Here is a 21,888-nt window from a genome sequence, read left to right on the forward strand (position 1 = left end):
TCTTTCTTTTCCCCCCTCAGGACTGCTACATTCTGGATCATGGTGGCATGAAAATCTATGTATGGAAGGGGAAAGGTGCCACTAAGGTGGAGAAGCAAACAGCCATGTCTAAGGCCTTGGTATGGCATGAAAATCCAGCTAAATCATGTCTTCTTATTTCACTCTTTGAAATTTGTTTTTGAATGGTGGTTGAATGTATTTGTATATAAAATGCTCAGAATGCCAATGAGTGGGAATTCTTTATAAATATTATTTATAAGACTTACTGTTAGTTGGGTTTGTTCCAGTTTTATACAGTCCAACTATTCCTGATTTCCAGAGGTAGTTTCTGTCTCCAGCTGTTCCTGACAGGAACATTTTGTTTGGGTTCGATACAACCCTGGAACGTGTCCCACAGCTGCTGATCCCCTTCTATACATTCAGTATCATAAGTGGGTTGTCAGCTCTGGTTGGGAAATTCCTGGAAATTTGGGGGTACGATTCGTGGGGGGGGCAGAGTTTGGGGAGGGAACTCAGTGTGGATGTGATGCTATAGTGTCCACCCTCTGAGGCTGCCATTTCCTCTAGGAGAACTAGTGTTGCCAGCTCTGGATTGGGAAATACCTGGAGATTTTGCAGGTATAGCCTAAAGGCAGGGTTTGGGGAGTGGCTTCAATAGGGTATAATGCCATAAAATCCACCTTCCAAAGCAGCCATTTTCTCCAGGTGAACTGATCTCTGTTGCCTGAAGATAAGTTCTAATCCCAGTCACTACCTGGAGGCTGGCAACCCTAAGGAGATAGGGTTGCCAGGTCCCTCTTGGCTATTGGTGGGAGGTTTTTGGGGCAGAGCCTGAGGGTGGGGTTTGGGGAGGGGAGGGGCTTCAATGCCATAGAGTCCAATGGCCAAAGTGGCCATTTTTTCCAGGCGAACTGATCTCTATCGGCTGGAGATCAGTTGTAATAGCAGGAGATCTTCTGCTATTACCTGGAAGTTGGCAGCCCTATAAGGAGAACTGATCTCTGTGGTCTTGGCCAGTACTCCAGGCCTGACCTGGAGGCTGGCAACCATAGTAATGAAAGGAAAAAATACAATTTTTCCCCCTGCAGTGACATAAATGGGCCACATCTTGGAAATGGATTTGTGGCCTGGCTGATACCACTCTAGACCCTCAGGCCATGGTGAAGTTTACCTCCCCTCCCCCTGGCTTAGCATTGCTCTATGTTGAATCATGAGCCCTATCTTGACCATTTTGGGAATGCCCCTAGATGCAGCACACTTGAGAAATTTAGCATTTTTTTAACCTAATAAGCTAACACACAAGTATGAATAGGTTAGTAGGGTCTACCCACCAGAGGGTTGCCAACCTTCAGTTCACCTGGAGAAAATGGCTGCTTTGGCAATTGGACTCTATGGCATTGAAGTTCCTCCCCAAACCCCGCCCTCCTCAAGCTCCACCCCAAAAACCTCCCACCGGTGGTGAAGAGGCACATGACAACCCTAAGCCAGAAATGTTCCTCTAAAACAGGACTTCTTTGACCACACAGTAGGGTTGCCAACATCTTGGAAGGAAAAAAAATGTCCCACCCCTTTCACAGATGGTTAATATTTCGAAATGGGCAGGTGAAGCTTTTCAGCGCATGGAGCTAAATAACGCCCTGTTATGCCTCTGCCAAAAAAACCACCCACCGGTGGTGAAGAGGGACCTGGCAACCCTATCCCACCATGGTACTTTCTTACTGATTTGAGACGGCATCTGAACACACTGAACATGTAACCGGGGGCGGGGGAACAAGAGCGTTGCTGATAGTTGCTCGTTCCCTACAGGAATTCATGACGATGCAAGGGTACCCTTACAGCACCAACATAGAGACTGTGCATGACGGAGCAGAGTCAGCCATGTTCAAGCAGCTGTTCCAGAAGTGGACCGTCCGGGACCAGACAGCGGGGCTAGGAAAAACCTTTACTGTTGGCCAGATTGGTAAGGAAGATCCTGTCGCCTGGATCCAGAGTATGGGATATGATCTGGGAACTCCTACACTTGGGTCACTTACATACTTCTATTTATTTACAAAACCTGTATCTCGCCTTTCCGCTCTCATCAGGGCCACCAAAACGTGGACGGTGTTGGGAAGCAGGTTTATTTTCCTCACTTCTCCACAGCACTGTGGTGCTTCTGTGCACCTCCTGAGTTTCCCCCATCCTTTCTGCAATCTTTCCCAGAGAATTTGGCTTTCCTGGTTGGGGAACTGTGTGTCAATTGTGTTCAGTTAGGAGGATACAGGCGTGGATTGCCCAAGACCACAATCCATAGTTGCTTGCCTCATTTCCCAAGCAGCGAAAGGTCCAGAGGAAACACTATAGGGTTTAATGTCCTCTGGATGAGTGAATACTGTAATTTTATGTTCTCTTTGCAAACGATGCTTTATGTACAAGTAAAGAAGGTAAGCATAGTGGAAGCAAATACTCCTGCCTACAGCAGACCTGCTAATCCTGCATCAAGTCCCCAAAGAGAGTCACTGCTCCCCAAACAGCATCCAATATCTCTCCCTGGCTCTCTCATACTTTCTCCTGATTAAAATGCTTCTCACAGTTTCTCTGACCCTCCTACTAGCTGGAGGGCGTCACCTGCATAAACTCTGATGGTTATTACATTCCAAAAACTGGAGAGAGCTTCTCCTCTAACATTTCCTGCCATTTTTTTTTTTTTTGCCATCAAGCCAGAGCTTATGGCAACCCCCAGTGGGGTTTTCAAGGCAGGAGACATTCAGAGGTGGTTTGCCATTGCCTACCTCCATGTCACACCTGTGATATTGCTTGGAGGCCTCCCATCCAAACACTAGCCAGGGCCGGCCCTGCTTAGCTTCTGAGATCTGATGAGATCAGGTTAGCCTGGGGTTATCCAGGTCAGGGCCTCCTGTCATTAACTTCTGTTAATGAAATATTCAAAAGGATGGCCAGCTTTGATATTACTTAACTTGGGGGTTACCAGACTTCTTTTTCCCCCAAGACTTCCTTAGAATGTTCCTTCCAGCTCCCTGTGAATCTCCCTCAGGGCCGGTGCTTCCATTAGGCGAACTAGGCGGTCGCCTAGGGCGCAGACCTCAGAGGGGCGCAGAACTGGCCTGAGGGGCACAGTTTTAAACAGATTAGTTTCTTGGGGGGGGGGGGGAAATGCAACTGACAATTTATCTATATTTATTTATTTTAAGATAAGTACCACAACAGTACTATGGAATATAATTAATTATAACATCTTATAAAAAGTTTTGTGCTTTTATTTTTTCTACAAGACACCTGTTTTTCAAAATTGAACACATGAACACATGAAGCTGCCTTATACTGAACCAGACCCTTGGTCCATCAAAGTCAGTATTGTCTACTCAGACCGGCAGCGGCTCTCCAGGGTCTCAGGCAGGGATCTTTCACATCACCTACTCGTAAGGTTGCCAACCTCCAGGTAATAGCAGAAGATCTCCTGCTATTACAACTGGTCTCCAGCCGATAGTTCACCTGGAGAAAATGGCCACTTTGGCCATTGGACTCTAGGGCATGTAAATCCCTCCCCTCCCAAACCCCACCCTCCTCAGGCTCCACGCCCAAAATTTCCTGCCAATAGTGAAGAGGGACCTGGCAACCCTACCTACTCGCCTAGTCCCTTTAATTGGAGATGCCAGGGATTGAACCTGGGACCTTCTACATGCCAAGCAGATGCTCTATCGCTGAGCCACGGCCCCTCACGGTTAGCTGCGGTTAGCAATTGGGGGGCACAAGTAGTTAGCCTTGCCTGGGGTGCAAAAATGACTGGCCCTAGCCCTGGTCTCCCTTAGCTTCATATTGAAAATGAACTCCACTTACTAGCACATCCTGCGATGCATTTCACTTACCTGGCTAAGGCCAACTGACCAGCCGACTATCACTATGTTGTTGGTATGTATAGCATCTGGACACTTTCAGTTAATTATGTGGTGATGCAGACAGGCCAGTATGCTGCAGTTTCCTCCAGTCTTTCTCTTGTGGCCCTTGCACCTGTCACCTCCCCCCACGCGGTCATGACTGCAAAAGCTTTATCTAATTCATGGGTCACCAACATGGTGCCGGTGGGTGCCATGGTGCCCACCGACATCTTTTATGCCACCCACCAGTGTTTTTAGGAAGTGGGCGGAGTCAGGTTGGGCTTTTGCCCAGCAAGGCTTCTGATTAACGATAAGAGATTTAATTGGCTGTGCATATTATTTTTAATATTGCTTTGACAGCAGCTGCCACCACATCACAAGGATCTGCACTGTGTTACTGAAGTTAAGCTGTGGCAATCCTGTTGTGGCTGGCTCCACCTCCTGTGACAGCCATTTTGTTGCTGCGTCCACCATGCCATATCAGATTTCCAAATGTGTCCACAGTCTGAAGAAGGTTGGGGATCTCTGATCTAATTGATGCTAGTTTTTCCTCCCTTTGACTGATTTTTCCTTTCCAGCTACGGTCAGCCAGGAGAAATTTGATACCAGCCTCTTGCACACTAGACCACAGCTGGCAGCCCAGGAGAGGATGGTGGATAATGGGGAAGGAAAAGTTGAGGTAAGAGCTATAAGTCCCAATCCCAGCACAGAATCTGGATCCCTTGTTGACTTGTCTAGTGACTGGAGTGGCATATGACATTCCTTTTCACTGTAATGTTTCCAGAATATCTTCACCCTACAAGAGCGGTGATTGTCATCCAGCCTTGAATGGCTACAGCGTTCTGATGTCACAGTGAGCAGAGCAAGTGGAGGAGTCATAGCCCCTCTGGCCACTATTGGCTTAGCTACTGTGATGTCACAGAGAGGGTTAGGCAGTTTAGAGCTCAACAACTAAGGGGGAGTACTGATGAGACCTTAGAAAACATTCATAACAGAAAGGAAGAGGGTGGTTACAATTTCTGATAGTGATTGACATTTACTAGTAATGCTTGTGGAAAAATCCAAATTCAGGGCAGGGAAAGACCATTGCTGCAGCCAGAAATATTTTCTTAATTGGAGTCTGACTAAAGAACCTGAGCATTTGGCTTTTGGAATGTAGCCTTTCTTACATGGGGGTTTGTGTGTGAGAGAGATAGTTCACATTTTGGGGAGCCTGAAGTCTGTGCCTTTGCCAGGATAACAACCAGTTCCACCTCATTTATTATCCCTAGGTCTGGAGGATCGAGAACCTGGAGCTGGCTCCAGTGGAACATAAATGGCATGGATTCTTCTACGGTGGAGACTGTTATTTAGTCCTGTATACCTACGAGGTCAACAGGAAGCCCCGTTATATCCTGTACATCTGGCAGGTAGGTAGAGAGTCTTTTGTGTGGGGTGGCGCTACCTACAGTTTCTGTTGATGCCCTTCAAAATGTGCCAACCAGCAGTTCCTCTCAAATGACCATCATGGTTAGGGTTGTCAACCTCCAGGTGGTAGCTGGAGATCTCTCACTATTACAACTGATCGCTGATAAAAACCAGTTCCCTTGGAAAAAATGGCTGCTTTGGCAATTGGACTCCATGGCATTGAAGTCCCTCCCCTCCCCAAACCCCACTCTCCTCAGACTCCACCACCAAAATTGCTGGCAGAGTACGCAGAGAAGCGTCAGACTCACTGATTAAAGATAAGGAGTATCTGAAGAAGTGAGCTGTGGCTCATGAAAGCTCATACCCTGCCAGAAAGTTTGTTAGTCTTTAAGGTGCTACTGGACTCTTGCTCTTTTCTACTGCTAATGACAGACTAACATGGCTACCCATCGCGATTAAAGATAAAGCTGCCTTTATTGAGGGAACTACATTTTAGGATAGAAAAGCTGAGAGACACAGAGCCTCTAGCTGTCTGACTAGCTAAGGTGGGAGAGAGAAGGTAGAATGACTTCTGAGAAGAAGGAGGAAATTGTCCCCTAAGAATATCAGTCTAAGGACAGACAAGAGGTATGAAAAAGGGTGGAAAGGTCTCTAACCTTACAGCCCTAACTAGCTGACCCCTTGCCCACCCCCTGCTGGGTCTTCTTAGTTAATTTGCACGCTAGACATTGCAACTCTTCCAACAAAAATCTCCAGGTATTTCCCATCCCGGAGCTGGCAACCCTAATCATGGTTGGTGTCAAGTGTCAAGTCCATTCCAATATACCTCACTCCATCTTTAGCATCAAAGTCATTATAAGCGCAGTAGGTCTTGTTTGCTTAAAACACCTTTTTTGTAATGCCAGAATATGCTGTAGTTCCATTCCATATTGTCGAATTAGACCAACTGCTGGGAGGTCTGCTCAGTGTTAAATAACAGCCACCCTGGGACCCAATTTGGATCAGGACCCCAGAACTGGGGAAGAAGGGACTTAACTCTCCTCCCCCTTGTAGTTTTGCCTATCGAAACCAAGTTCCCTCTTAAGCTGTTATTAGCCTTGGAAAAAAACAAAGATGAGCAAAGAGAGAGTCCTTGTCTCCCTTACCCTTGCTCAGCTAATAAAAGTACAGTGGGGTCATTTTTTCCTAACTTTGTAATCCTGGAAAATTGTAGACCAGATGTTAAGGAGTAGCAAAATAAGTAGGAATAATCTCAAAAACTATTAGGTAGTAAACAATATTCCAACGAAGGGACATCGGAGTTTTATATAATAGTGTCTTCTAAACTGGATATTTTCAATAACCTAGCTGTTATAGAAAGTAGTTAACATATGGCACTTCTTAGAAGGCTTGATATGCTCTATGTATGGGTTGTATGTATGTTTTGTAGGTATTGTTCCTGTTGTTAATAAATAAAAAATATATTTTTTTTAAATTCAAGTCATGCAAATGATTTAGTAGGTTAGCTTAACTATAACACTCTCTTGCACAATTGCTTTCAGATTCCCAGTTCTGAAGTTTTTCTCCCACTCTATGATGGCTTCCATATGTGCACATAAGGTGCATTTAGGGGCACATATGACACACACAAATTACCACTGTGCAGTGCCAAATTTTTGTTTTTTTGTAAAGCCCATGGTTGTGCTATTCTTTGTACATGTGCAGCCCAGATGTGCAAAAAGCAACACAGGAAAGACTTGTGAATAAGCCTCCCAGACAGTTGTATGTCAAACTGATTGAGGGGGGGAAAGATCGTGTCACTCACATATCTTGCTTCTTGAATGTGGATATACATACCATAGAGCCACAATTCACTCTGACCTTGCTTACAGAGATATTTAGACCAGATATAACAACTATCTGAAAAGTGATTCTTGATGGTCCTAATCTATTCCAGTAATGAAAGTGAACTATCTAGTTAATGAACTGGCCCTACTTCTTATGTGTGTTTTAAAGTTTGGTCAGTAAAGCTAAATATATATATTTTAATCTAATGGACAAACAACAATAGATATACACATAAACTCAAAACAGATAGTCGCATAAACATATAAAATCACGTTAAATACTTTACAGCTCTACATAAGTATCTCCTTCTCACTTAACCAAAACTGTATCTTATTACAAAATGGACATTTCTGTTCTTTGAATTGTTCTCGTCCATAAGAGGACTACACTGTTAATATTATTATTTTTTTGGTAAGCAGTTAACTTCACTAAAATATAGACCTCTTTTATTTTTGATATCCAGTCATGTATCTTAGGGGAGGCTTTCTGATTCCACTGCCTAGCAAAGACCATTCTAGCTGCAGTTATCATATGTAAGGCAACTATCTGTTGATCTCTCGGAATATCTGGAAGTAATGTTGTATTTTAAAAATTTTAAAAATTTGAATAATTTTACTTTATGGTGTGTATTTTTTTTAATGTACCACTGAGGAAGGACTATCAGCCAAAACACCTTTAGTTTTAATGAATATTTTTTACTATGTGTACTGTATTAAAGTTTTGTTAATTCATCACATGTGACCCTTAAGTATTCATTCTGTTATTACGTTTTTTCACAAGCTTCCTGGTTCAGTCTGTAGTTCTTCGCCAAGGAGTATCTCCCCCTCCCATTTCACATAGCAAGCTTCTTCTGTGGGACTCAGGAGATGCTTAAATAAGAGGAGGACCTGTAATCAGTAATAGCAGCTTGCACACATGCTCAAATCAGTCAGGGATTAATATTGAGGCTGGATCTACAGTTGGGATTTGTGCAAAATGTTAATAATTATTAGTGGTTCGAATGTTGTGACTAGGGTTGGGGAGGCCTGGATTCAAGTCCCCTGTCTACCACCCAGGTTACAGTGGGATCTTGGACAAGTCACTCTGTTTTTCAGCCTAAATTACAACACAAGGTTGTTGTGAGGATAATGCAGCTGAATCTATTCTGAGCTCTTTGAACGAAGGGCCAAATACAGATTCTGTAAATATATCTACTTAGCCCTTTCTCCTAGAAACTCAGAAGGACTTACATGGCTTCTACCGACATAAGCCTCACAACAACCTTGTGAGGTAGGTTAGGCTGAGAGAGGGCTTGCCCCAAGGGCAACCAGGGGCATCATGGCAGAGGAAGTGGTTTGAACCTGGGTCTCTCTGGTCCAAAGCCATTAACCAGCTGGATCTCTCGATACCTTTTCTGTGTCTCAGGGTCGTCATGCGACTGTGGATGAACTTGCAGCCTCTGCCTACCAGGCGGTGGAGATGGATCAGCAGCTACACGGGGAGCCCGTGCAGGTCCATGTGAGCATGGGCAAGGAACCACGCCACTTCTTGGCCATCTTCAAAGGCAAGCTTGTCATCTTCGAGGTACGAAGCAGGAGTCAGCGACGCAATGGAGAATCTAAAACTGTTTCTCGACATGGGGTGTGCATTAGTGGAACTTCTCAGATTCCTAGGACATATCCAGATAGTGTGGCCTTTTATACAGGGACGTTTCCCTGCAGTCACCCCCGCCGACACTTCGGGGCTTCCTTTTGATTATGCACGACTTTTCCACCCATCAGAGGTCGCCTCGCTCTCCCCGCACGTTTTGCCTGCATTTTCCAGATTCTGGCTAAAACAGCTTCTGGAAAACACGAGCAAAACATGCAGGGAGAGCAAAGCAACCTCTGACGGGCGGAAAAGGCATGCATAATCAAAAGGAAGCCCTGAAGCAGTTAGTGGTGGTGACCACGGGGAAACGTCCCTGCATAAAAGGCCTCTCTGGTCATTTATGCATGGGTACTTTCACTCATGTTCATCCCCAGTCTGTCTCGGTTGTTCCTTGGAGTTATGCATGAGTTTTCCCTCCATTAGAGATGACTGCACTGCCAGCCCTCACAATGTCCGGGTCTTCCCGTTCCTCTGTTAACCTGATCCTTCCCTCTCCCCAGAGTTCAGCCCACTTGAAATCCCCATGCATAAGGCAAAGCGCAGGACACAGAAGCTTAGTTTCGCTCACAGCCAATTACAAAGCAGGGTGTAAAGAGGCGGGGATTCAGATACTTCCTGCTTCCACGGAGCTCTTTCTGAGCCGAAGAAAGGCTTTTTAAAACCGAGACTTGGATTTCCTCCCCCCCTTTCAGATTGCTCCATTTTGTTGTTTTTCTTTTTCTTAAAATGCTTTTTTATTTGGCAGTTGGTTTGGTGGGGGGTGTTTCTCTCACAGTAAGCTCTACAGAGTAAGCCAATTACAAAGCAGCATTTAAAGGGGAAGGGACTTGGTTTGAGCTTGGAGACTGCTGGTGCATAGATTCCCAACAGGAAAGTGTGGGTCCAGCAAGCAACGAACCTCAGGTAAAACCCCCATGCATAAACGACTTCAGTCATCTGGAATATAAAAGTATCTCAAAGAGAGTGATTTGGGCAAGGCCACAGAAAGACAGTAGCAGAGCCCCAGACCAGAAACCAGGTTCCACTAAATCTCGCGGCACAACGTAACCTGAAGCTCCAAGCTTGTAGGGAGCTGTTATAGTGTTGTGGTTAAGAAAATATGAACACAAGAGCCCTGCTGGATCAGACCAGTGGTCCATCTAGTCTAGTATACTGTTTCACACAGTGTCCAACCAGCCGCCCTGGAGGGCCAAACCAACAGGTCATAGAGGCCAAGGCCCTCCCTGGCTGCTGCCTCCCAGCACTGACATTCTGAGGTACGCTGCTTCTGAATATGGAGGCTCCCTTCATTCACCATGCCTAGTAGGGCTGTTGAAAAAAAACACAATTCGGTATAGTTCGGATTTGGCCGAATTCGGCCTATCTGGATTCGGGATATGCCGAAGTCCGAACTTCCCCGCTTTGGGTCCGTGCAATTCAGCGCGAATTCAAAGTTCGGGAAAAAAATTCGGCTGAATAAAGCCATTAAAAACATAACCGCTCCTTTCCGCTGCTCCGGGGGGGCATTTTTGGGGGTAGAGGTCCCAAATTTTCAGCAGAGCTTCAAAGGACCCTTCTTGCAAGACCCCCCCAAGTTTTGTAAAGATTGGGTCAGGGGGGGCTGAGATATGGGCCCCGAAAGGGGTCCCCCACCCTTAAAGTGCATCTCTGAGCAGAGCTTGCCGCCCACGCACAAAGCTCCCAGCCCCGACAAACAGCTGAGCTGTGGGGAGCAAGGGCGGGGCAGGTGCGAAGAAGTTTGCAAAGCAACACAACTGCATTTGCAACCATGCAAAGCAACACCTGACACCTGGGAGTTTGCAAACCATGGAAAGGGACAGAGGCAGCTAGCTATGCATAATGAGCAGGAGGGGGTGGAATTTCCCCTTTTGCATCGGACTCGGGACCAGGCAAATGCATTCTTTAAGTCACCATTTGAAAACCAGTTTTGAGCAAGCATCAAAATAGACCTAACCGATCTTATGAATGAGGGAAAACCTGAGGACACACAACTGAAGCCCCCCCTCAAACCAGGGAGAGAGAGACTCGAGGGGGCACACACACCTCAGGCAGAACGGGCAAAAGCCCTCTTTGGCTTCCCCCCCCACCCACAGAAACTGCTCCCTCCCCACACACACACACTCTGCTTCCCCCTCACACACACACAGGAGAAAAATTATAGATTAAAGCCCCCAAAGGGGTCTTACTGTGGCTGTCTTCTGTTCCATCAGGAGGGGCTGGGAGGACTGGGTAATCCAATACGATTCTATTTAAGCACGGGAGGTTTTGCCTTGGATTGCCGCTCTGGAGATGCATACAGGATTGGGTGATCCATTCATCCCAATAGGGAAAAGGGGAAAACCCATATCTCGGGACCCCATGACCCAATGTTTACAAAACTTGGGGGGGTCTCTTAAGAAGGCTCGTCTGAAGCTATGCTGAATGTTTGGGGGCTGCACCCCAAAAAATGTGCCCCCTGAAGCCACGGAAAGAGAAAAGGGGGAGCCCATATTTTTGCCTCCACTGAACCCATATTTACAAAACTTGGGGGGTCTCTTAAGAAGGCTCGTCTGAAGCTATGCTGAAAGTTTGGGGGCTGCACCCCCAAAAAAGTGCCCCCTGCAGCCACGGAAATGGAAAAGGGGGGAGGGAAAAGGGGTGGAGCCCATATCTCGGGATCCCCTGATCCAATGTTTACAAAACTTGGGGGGGTCTCTTAAGAAGGCTTGTCTGAAGCTTCGCTGAAAGTTTAGGGTCTCTACCCCCGAAAATGTGCCCCCTGCAGCCACGGAAAGGAGCAAATGTGCACACGCACCCCCCCACGAGGATTTCTCTCTCTTTCTCTCCCTGGTGCAGCAGCTGATTCCTCCAGTACTCAGTCCTGACTGATTGGCCAGAAGAAGACTCAGCTTGGCCACCGATTGCCCGGGGGAGAATGCTGCTTACTGACGGTTATGCTGCTGCGCCCCGAATTTGCCGAATTTATTCATGAACTCCCGAACTCGCTGAATTCGGCTCCCCCGTTTTCCTGCCATTTTGAGTTTGGTTCGTCCTGAACTAAAAACAGCCAAATCAGGGGAACTTCTGCTGTTTTTCTGTTCGGGCCAAACCGAATCAACAGCCCTAATGCCTAGTAGCCATGATGGACCTCTCCTCCTTGAATCAGTCTAGCAAGCTATGATCCAGAAAGCCCTTGGTTCACATCCTATCTCTACTACAAACTGAAAAGGTTTCCTTAGCTAAGCCAGCCTAACTGCCTCCCTCGCCACCATATCATATCGGTCTACCTGACAGGGCTGTTGTAAGGGTTACAAGATAATGGCTTGGATGCTGCCAAAAACCTCTGCTGATGGAAGGATTTCTTCTCTCCCTCCCCCTCCTGATGCAGTCCCAAATGCACCCTGAAATTCTTCTCCTGGGGGAACACATGAAGCTGCCTTATACTGAATCAAACCTTCTGTCCATCAAAGTCAGTATTGTCTACTCTGACTGGCAGCAGCTCTCCAGGGTCTCAGGCAGAGGTCTTTCACATCACCTACTTGCCTAGTCCCTTTAACTGGAGATGCCAGGGACTGAACCTGGGACCTTCTGCATGCCGAGCACATGCGCTACCACTAAGCCATGGCCCCTCCCCAAAGGGAACAGTGGGAGAGGGAAGTCAGAAGTTTGCCTTCTGGAGGGGAGGTCAGCAGGATCCATCCCCAGGTATGTGGAATGTTTGGAAGCACCAAGTGCTAAGTATTATTTGAAAATATGTGTTTGAGAGTCCAGACAGTGTGACCTTTCCCTCGCATGCTTCTTTCCCAGCACAGATGCATTCTGTGAAATGGCAGGCATCATTTCGACTTTTCTCCAGCTGCGTCAGTCAGTTTGCTGCGATCTCGATGGACTCTCCTGAATTTTTCCCCCTGTAGGGTGGGACATCCAGGAGAGGCAGCAGTGAACCAGAACCCCCAGTGAGGCTCTTCCAGATCCACGGAACCGACAGCTCCAACACAAAAGCGGTGGAAGTTCCGGCTTTCGCCGCGTCCCTCAATTCCAACGACGTCTTCTTGCTGAAGATGCAGACAGATCACTACTTGTGGTATGGCAAGGTGAGCCTAGGAAATCTGGCACAGAAGTAGGGGTAAACTCGGACAGTGGGAGGAGTCTGCAAGTCACCTTCTTCCACTGGATTTCAACAGGCTTTCTATGAAGTCTGCTATCTTATTTATTTGCTTCATTTATACCCAGCCTTTCTCCCCAATGGGGACCCAAAGCAGCCTACATCATTCTCTCCTCCATTTTATCCTCACAACAACCTATGAGGTAGGATGGGCTGAGACTGTGTGATTGGCCAAAGGTTATTTAGCAAGCTTCCAGAGAGGTGATTTGAACCTGGGTCTCCCAGATTCTAGTCTGACACTCTAACCGCGACATTGGGCTGGCTCTCGTCACTTTTCTTTGATATTTTGAAATGTCACTCCCCCCCAGGAAGTCCAAATTGTACCTTAAAGTCAGTTGTTATTGTTACTGTTGTTGTTATGATGATGATGATGAAGAAGAAGACGATTACTTCTATCCTGCCCTTTCCCTACAAAGTCAGGCTCAGGCTGGTTAACAACATATACAGTACAGATAGCGAATCAAAAACTGTAAATTTTTCTCCTTTCCTTTCAAACTCCCATGACTCACTGGGTCTTTAATTCACTTGATTTGTCAGCCTTGCCATCACTGCATAGTCGGCTAATTTATCCTTCCATTCTTCTACATCTGGACAGTCTTCTATTTGTAAAATCTTGATGAAACTGGAATCCCAATTCAGCAGTGCTCCCACACAGGGGTGGCTCTCAATCTGTGGTTACGTTCCCCTCTTTTTAACCCTGTGCTTTTCCTGCTAGGGCTCCAGTGGCGATGAACGGGAAATGGCCAAGCTGCTTGCTACAACTCTCTGTGATGGGATTCAAGAAACTGTAGCGGAAGGACAGGAGCCCACAGGGTTTTGGGAGCTGCTTGGAGGCAAAGCCCTGTATGCAAGTGAAAAAAGGTACACCCCACTGGGAAACATTTTTGCACCAGTTTTGCTCCAAAACCAGGAGAAGGATCACAAAGAGTCATTCTCACATCCTTGTGTGTCCTGCGGTGTGTGTTTGTGTAGAGGGGGAGAACTCAAATGGACTGCCTCCAAAAACCGCCACTCTTTTGCAGGTTGCTTCAGGTGGTCCCTGATCATCCTCCTCGGCTTTTCGAATGCTCCAACAAAACAGGACGTTTTACAGTTACCGAGATTACTGACTTTATCCAAGATGATCTCAGTGAAAGTGATGTTATGTTGCTGGACACATGGGACCAGGTGAGCCAAGGAAGGGTGTGTGTGTGTGTTAGGACTAGTATGAGTGGCTTTAGAAAAGCATTTTCTGGAAGATGAATCTATCAGTATCTTATGTCTGGACACAGCTAGGTGGTATTTTATGCGGATGGCAAGACAGATTTAAATGGCTCCTCTGGTGAGCTACAAAGAGCTGCATTTTCCTCATTGACCACTGGGTGTCACCCTCCTTCAAGGGGAAAGCAGCACCAGCGTCCAAGCTGTGACAACTCAGACTTCTAGGGTTGCCAGCTCTGGCTTGGGAAATTCATGGAGATTTGGGGGTGGAACCTGGGGAGAGCAGGGTTTGGGGAGGGGAGGGACCTCAGCAGTGACGTGATACCATAGTCTCCACCCTCCAAAGCGGCCATAGTCTCCAGCGGAAATGAACTTTGTTGTCTTGGAGATCAGTTGCTATTCCGGGAGACCTCCAGGTGTCACCCGGAGGTTCGCAACCATAGCTTGAGCACAGAAAATTAGCATGTCGGTGTATGTATCATCTTGTTCTTTTAACCCTACAGCCGTTCCCTACAGCCGTTCCCTACCGCCTAGAGACAGGCGTACTATCTGAATGTCAACTAGCCCTTACCCTACCAGAAAAGCTCATACCCTACCAGAAAATATTTTTGTTAGTCTTTAAGGTGCTACTGGACTCTTGCCCTTTTTGACTACTGCAAACAGACTAACACGGCTACCCACTGTGAACTAGCCCTTACTGTCTGATTTCAGAAGAAGAGTAAGAGTTGGTTCTTATATGCCGACTTTCTCTGCCACTTAAGGGAGAATCAAACCAGCTTACAATCACCTTCCCTTCCCCTCCTCACAACAGACACCCTGTGAGGTAGGTGGGGCTGAGAGAGTGTGACTCGCCCAAGGTCACCCAGCTGGCTTCGTGTGCAGGAGTGGGGAAACAAATCCAGTTCACCTGATTAGCCTCCGGTGCTCATGTGGAGGAGCGTGGAATCAAACCCGGTTCTCCAGATAAGACTCCACTGCTCCAAACTACCGCTCTTAACCACTACACCACACTGGCTCTCTGCATTACCATGTTTATGCATAGCAGGAAATGAGCCCTACTGCAAAAATGGGTAACTTGAAAAAAATATTTTTCTCTTTTCAGATCTTCTTATGGATTGGCAAAGAATCCAATCAGACTGAGAGGAAGGAGGCATTGCCAACAGCTCAGGAATATCTGGAAACCCACCCCAGCGGGAGGGATGTTGATACCCCCATCCTGATAGTCAAGCAAGGTTTTGAGCCCCCCAACTTCACAGGCTGGTTCTTGGCTTGGGACCCACACCGATGGAGTGTAAGTGGGAAGAGTGCTAGTTTATGCTCAAAGTATCAGCCTATAAACAGCACAACAGGATCTAGTAAAGGTTTCAGCAAGCACTATGGCCTTTTGTGTAGGGAGGTTTCCCCGCGGCACCATTGCCGACTGCTTTGGTGCTTCCTTTTGATTACGCATGCCTTTCCCACCTGTCAGGGGTTGCATTGCTCTCACTGCGCATTTTGCCCACATTTTCCAGATTCTGGCTAAAACTGTATCTGGAAAACACGGGTGAAACGTGCGGGGAGAGCGAGGCAATCTCTGATGGGTGGAAACTGCATGCATAATCAAAAGGAAGCCCCGAAGCAGTCGGCGGGGGTGACCGTGGGGAACTGTCCCTGCATAAAAGCCTATGTGTCTCACCTAATTGAAGGCATAATACCACCATATTGCTCTCACGTGTCACATTTTTTCCAGCATTAGCCTCAATATTTTAAAACTTATTGTTTGAGAGTTTATACCCCACTTTTCTCCCCAATGGGGACCCGGAAAAACTTACAGCATCGTTCTCCCTGCTCCATTTAATCCTCACAACAACACCTCTACAAGATAGGTTAGTCTCAGAGCCTGGCTTAAGGTCAGCTGGTGAGTTTCCTTTGGGATTCGAACTTGGGTCTCCTAGTCCAATGTTTTAACCACTACACCATGCTGGGTCTCGTGTTCCAGGCTATAACTTGTGAGCTCAAAATAAAATCCTGCCTTCAGCACTCCAATGCTCAATTACCATCATATTCCCATCGACAACTGACTTGTTCTGACTTCTGCAGGAAGGAAAGACATATGAACAGCTGAAGAAGGAACTGGGAGATGCTGCCAATATCATCAGAATCACAGAGGTGAGCTAAAGGTTTGCTTCCCTGGCCAGAAATGTTGTCTAAGGCCGAGAACCTCAGTGGACCATCAAACTGAAGTTGCCCTTCACGCCACAGAGACCACCTGGGCCCAAACATTATAAGAAAAAAGTCACATGATTTGCCTGGCTTCATAGCCTCTACCCTCAGGGGACCAGGCACTCTGGGATTTTGTCTGCCTAGGCAGCTGGGTATAGAAGAGGAGTTGTTTTTTTATATGCCAACTTTATCTACCACTTAAGGAAGAATCAAACTGGCTGACAATCACCTTCCTTCCCCCTCCCCACAACAGACACACTGTGAGGTAGGTGGGGCTGAGAGAGCTCTAAGAGAGCTGTGACTAGCCCAACATCACCCGGCTGGCTGTGTGTGTGTGTGTGTAAAGTGCCGTCAAGTCGCAGCCGACTTATGGCGACCCCTTTTTTGGGGGGGTTTCATGGCAAGAGACTAACAAAGGTGGTTTGCCAGTGCCTTCCTCTGCACAGCAACCCTGGTATTCCTTGGTGGTCCCCCATCCAAATACTAACCAGGGCTGACCCTGCTTAGCTTCTGAGATCTGATGAGATCAGGCTAGCCTGGGCCATCCAGGTCAGGGCCGCTTCATGTTTAGGAGCGGGGAAATTATCCTGGTTCTCCAGATTAGAGTCCACTGCTCCAAACCACCGCACTTAACCACTACACCACGCTAGCTCTCCAGGCAGCTTTCTGTTGGGGATCCTCCCATAGTAAATAAATGCAGTTGTAATTCTGCCTTGCAGGGAGGTAACTACAACAGAATCCTGTGTGAGGCAAGCAAAGCCAGGGCATCCATCAATGCAGCTGCCTCCTGCAATGCCCTTTATAACCACTGTTTCTGGAATACTCCTTGCCGCCTGACAGTTGACTGGCTGCACTGAATCATGATTCCCAAATGGCATGCTGTCAAGTACCCACTTCCAAAGGAGTCTACATGCTGCATCTCTGCATGATTGACTGGTCTGGCCTTCTCTCCATCAAAATTCCCCTCCTTGACTATTGGATTTCCTGCTCTCTGACATCTTAAGAATTCAGCTGGAGTTACTCATAAGGTTCTCAATCTTCTTTCAATAGCCATATGGACTGGTGGTGAAAAGTGCCGTCAAGTCACAGCCGATTTATGGCACCCCTATATGGTCTCCCATCCAAATACTGACCAAGGCTGACCTTAACTTCCAAGACTAGACAAGATCAGCCTGGGTCACCCAGGTCTAGGAAGTCATGTGTTTCTGGGTGCCATCAAATCACAGCTGATGTATGGCAAATTAAGCAGATTGCTGGTCCTTATGCAGGCAGTCATAAGGACTTGCAATCTGCTTTATTTTTGAAGAGAAAGATTACATATTCAAGGTGTCATCTAAGCAGAATCCCCTCAGCTCTCCCTGCAGGCTATTAAAACAAACCTTCCCTCCATTCCACTTCTGACAGACCTTTCTGAGATCTTCAGAGTGTGAAAGCTAACAAGTATTCAGATTGTCACCTGAGAGGGCAGCTGTGCCCTGATCAGCCATGTGGCAGCCAAATATTCAGTCAGTACAATGTTCCCCCATTGCTGCCTCTCTATTTTGAGGGAAGCTGCCCCTAGGGAAGTTCTAAAAACAAATCATAGTCTGTGTAAGACTTTTTATTAGGACCAACCAAAATTACACAAAAGGCTTTCAAGTTTGTCAGAACTCTTCATCAGGCAGGATGTTACAAAATAAAAAAAAAGAGGTTGGTGGAGGAGGAGGAAAAAGATGATTCAGGCCATGATTTTAGGGCCAGCATTCCTGTGCTTAATGCTGCCAGGCATGTAGCTATAAAGCAGTGTCATCAGTATCTGATGACCAGGTTGTGGCCTGGTTTCTGTGAGGAACATAAAATAAATGGTATGTTTCCACTGAAATGACAAAGGCTAGCAATTTATCGTGTAGCTTTCTGACACCAAGCAAGATTCACAGAACTCTTGTAGGGCTAGAGCGAAGGAATTGCTCGGCTGTCATTGTATTAACAATTTTGGAGGCAACTTTGAGATGATGCGTGAGGTGTAAAGTCAGTTGAAGCCAATTTGGGGCCGTTTTTATCTCAAGTTGTGGGTAAGTTCCCATATGCGTAGTCACTTGCTAGTTCCATTCTGCTGCAGTTGACATGCCCTTCTTGGCAGAATTTAAGGTATTGCCAAAGCACACAAAAGTTGTGGGCAGCCATGCCTGTCCAAAATCATGCTAAGCAATTGCAAAAGCCACAACAATCCTGTCAGGCAGAAAAATAATAAAATAAGATGGCAGCCCAAGAGAGACCGTTACAAGTAATCAAGTCTTAAAGTTGCCAACTTGGAAAGCTTTAAGAGGGGAGTGGACATGTTCATGGAGGATAGGGTTATCCACGGCTACTAGTCAAAATGAATATTAGTCATGATGCATACCTATTCTCCCCAGGATCAGAGAAGCATGCCTATTATATTAGGTGCTATGGAACACAGGCAGGATTCTGCTGTTGCTGCAGTTGTCTTGTTTGTGGGCTTCCTAGAGGCACCTGGTTGGCCACTGTGTGAACAGACTGCTGGGCTTGATGGGCCTTGGTCTGATCCAGCAGGGCGTTCCCTATGTTCTTATGTAAGGTTATGGCGGCAAAAGCAGTAGTTGCTAAGACCGTTGCATGTATTCATTAAGTTAATAGAACATCCCTCTGGCATTGTGTAGTATTTTTTTGCCTGCTGTTTCTGCTTAGGATCTGAATGATGCATCCTTTGGTCCCCAACATTCAAAAAACAGCACCTGCCTAACCTACCCTCTGGAGGTTCTTTTGAACTGCCCCGATGAACTGCCTGAAGATGTGGACCCTGCAAAGAAAGAAGTGAGCACTATGACGCATTGCTTGAAAGCGTAGCATATCTTATTATCAGGGCTGTGTAGGACTGAGGGGCCACACAAACATGCATTTCGGAATTGGGCACAGAGTTCAGTAGCTAAGAGTTTCATCTAGTTTCTAGTCCTTAGGGCTACCAGAATGAGCTCCAGGGCATGTGGGCAATACCTAATGAAAACTAAATAGGTGTGTGATAATCCTACATTACAATCTAGCCAGCAAAAGTTAAGTCTTGTTCTCAGGATGGGGTTATACATTATAACATATAAATGCCCTGACTCGTTCCCTGAAGGTAAGGGCACAGAAAACAGGGCCTGAGGTAGATCTTAACTGGTGGCTAGATAGGGTTGCCAGCCCAGCACTGGCATCCCCTGGGAAATGGGAGGGCATCAGGAAACAGCATTGCACCAATGCCACAATGCCACTTCCATTGTGAACCCGAAAATGATGCCACCATATTGGTACAATGCTCTAGGATTCTCCCCCCCCTCACAAAAAAACCCTCTATGGTTTTACCATTAGGGCTGGCAACCCAGGGGAGACTGGGAAAGGCAGGACTTACCTGAATGGCATCCATTGCCACTACGATGTTGCTTCTAGCTGTGAAAGTGACATCAGCAAAGGGTTGCCAACCTCCAGGTACGGCCTGGAGATCTCCCAGAATTAGAACAGATCTCCAGAGTATAGAGATCAGTTCCCCTGGCGAAAATGGCTGCATTGGAGAATGGGTTATGGTACTATACCCCACTGAGTTCCCGCCCCTCTCCAACCACCCCCCTAGGTCCCCCACAAATCTACAGGAGTTTCCTAAGGTTGCCAACCTCCAGGTACTCTCCTGCTATTACACCTGATCTCCAGCCGATAGAGATCAGTTCCCCTGGAGAAAATGGCCACTTTGGCAATTGGAGACTATGGCATTGAAGTCCCTCCCCAAACCCTGCCCTCCCTCAGGCTCCACCCAAAAAACCTCCTGCCAGTGGCGAAGAGGAACCTGGCAACACTATTCCTAACTGAGAATTGTTGACCCCACATCAGCACATTGCCAAATGCTCTAGAAATTCTAGACCATCCTGTGACGTGCTAGTATCCCAGTTATGGTAGCTGGAAATGAAATTGCAGTGGTGATGGAGGAAGAGAAGAGGAAGAGTTGGTTTTAATACCGTTTTTCTCTACCGTAAGGAGCCTCAAAGTGGCTTACAACTACCTTCACCCCCCCCAACAGGCACCTTGGGGTAGGCAGGGCTGAGAAAGTTCTGAGAGAACTGTGACTAGCCCAAGGTCACCCAGCTGGCTTCATGTGGAGGAGTGAGGAAACCAACCTGGTTCACCAGAATAGAATCGGCTGCTCTTAACCGCTACGCCACTCTGGCTGTCCTCCCATTTTTCTCCTGCTTCCTTATGGAGTGGCAAGCAGGGGCTGCAGGTGACTGGTGTGAGGTTGCCTGCCTTGTTCCATTGGGTTTTTTCTATGAATAATGATTGCTGGATCAAGGATCCATAGTCTAATCCAGTGGTGGCGAACCTATGGCACGGGTGCCAGAGGTGGCACTCAGAGCCCTCTCTGTGGGCACGCACGCCATTGCCCCAGCACAGAGTTCACCTGAGTTCGTTCCCCCAGCTGAGGAGGCTGGGGACCAGCGGTGCCTTCCCAGCTTCTCCGGGAAGCACCGGGCTCCTTCCCAGCGCCTTCTCCGCAGTTGCTGGCTGCGCGCTCCGGATGTGAAGACAACGATGAGCCTTCTGCCGAGGACTGGAAGAGGTGGAGCCGGGACGGGGCTGGATCGGGAGTGGGACGCCTGGGCAGCCGTCTGCGGCAGGCTGGTTGGTGACTGCAGCGCGGGGGATTGGCAGTGAGGGCCGAACGGGGGCCCTCCTGGCGTTTGTGCTGCAGCCGAGCCCTTTGCTTAGCTCGGGTTTCCACTCTGCTCGTTCATGCAACCGAAGGTGCCTCTGAGCGTGTGCAAAGGGCTGTCCCCACCATCAGCCCCCGCATAACAGTCTTTTTAAATTCGTATGAAGATAAGAGTTGGAAAAAGAACCAAACTGAAGGGGTGGGGGCTATGCTCCAGCTGCTTTCCTTCCCCCGCTCGGCCGCCCATGCAGGATTGCCAACCTCCAGGTAGTAGGAGATCTGCTATTTAAGTTCACCTGGAGAAAATGGCCGCTTTGGCAATTGGACTCTATGGCATTGAAGTCCTCCCCAAACCCCACCCTCCTCAGGCTCCGCCCCAAAAACCTCCCGCAGGTGGCAAAGAGGGATGTGGCAACCCCTAGCCCCATGTGGACTTCTAGCTGTGTTGGCACTTTGCGATAAATAGGTGGGTTTGGGGTTGCAGTTTGGGCACTCGGTCTCTAAAAGGTTCGCCATCACTGGTCTAATCTCTGCTCAGGGCCAACCTTTCCCTTACTCATCCCTGCCTCTCTCTTCCACCAGAATTTCCTCTCAGAAGACGACTTCGTGAGAGCCTTTGGAATGAACAGGGATGATTTTGCTGCTCTCCCAACCTGGAAACAGCTCAACCTGAAGAAAGAAAGAGGGCTTTTCTGAGGGGTGGGCATGGGCGTTAACGGTTTCTAACGAAGGAGAGCCATCCAGACATAGATACATTCAGCTTGAAACAGGCCCCATGTCCAGACGCAGCTTAGCCCAAGACGGGAGCTACATTTTTTGCTTTCAATAATATATCACAGTTGTGCCTAAGTATACTTTGAAAGTCACCCAGTCTTCTGTTTTGAGGCGGGGGCTGCCAAAAATAAAGGGGGAAGGAGGAATACATTACC

The 21,888-nt window shown here is 47.4% G+C and overlaps 1 protein-coding gene across 1 annotated transcript in view; it reads left to right on the forward strand.

Annotated features, from left to right (window-relative positions):
• Positions 1 to 21,655, forward strand: part of AVIL (advillin) — a 42,327-nt gene extending 20,672 nt beyond the window's left edge. The window contains exons 8-19 of the mRNA XM_056853446.1: positions 21 to 119; positions 1,807 to 1,960; positions 4,454 to 4,554; positions 5,147 to 5,284; positions 8,514 to 8,672; positions 12,632 to 12,811; positions 13,598 to 13,743; positions 13,905 to 14,049; positions 15,185 to 15,373; positions 16,162 to 16,230; positions 18,970 to 19,095; positions 21,542 to 21,655. Coding sequence (XP_056709424.1) covers positions 21 to 119; positions 1,807 to 1,960; positions 4,454 to 4,554; positions 5,147 to 5,284; positions 8,514 to 8,672; positions 12,632 to 12,811; positions 13,598 to 13,743; positions 13,905 to 14,049; positions 15,185 to 15,373; positions 16,162 to 16,230; positions 18,970 to 19,095; positions 21,542 to 21,655 — 1,620 coding nt within the window. The remainder of the gene's footprint in view (positions 1 to 20; positions 120 to 1,806; positions 1,961 to 4,453; positions 4,555 to 5,146; positions 5,285 to 8,513; positions 8,673 to 12,631; positions 12,812 to 13,597; positions 13,744 to 13,904; positions 14,050 to 15,184; positions 15,374 to 16,161; positions 16,231 to 18,969; positions 19,096 to 21,541) is intronic.
• Positions 21,656 to 21,888: the final 233 nt, after the last annotated feature.

The sequence above is a fragment of the Euleptes europaea genome, chromosome 1, assembly GCF_029931775.1.
Source record: "Euleptes europaea isolate rEulEur1 chromosome 1, rEulEur1.hap1, whole genome shotgun sequence".
Classification (NCBI taxonomy): Eukaryota; Metazoa; Chordata; class Lepidosauria; order Squamata; family Sphaerodactylidae; genus Euleptes; species Euleptes europaea.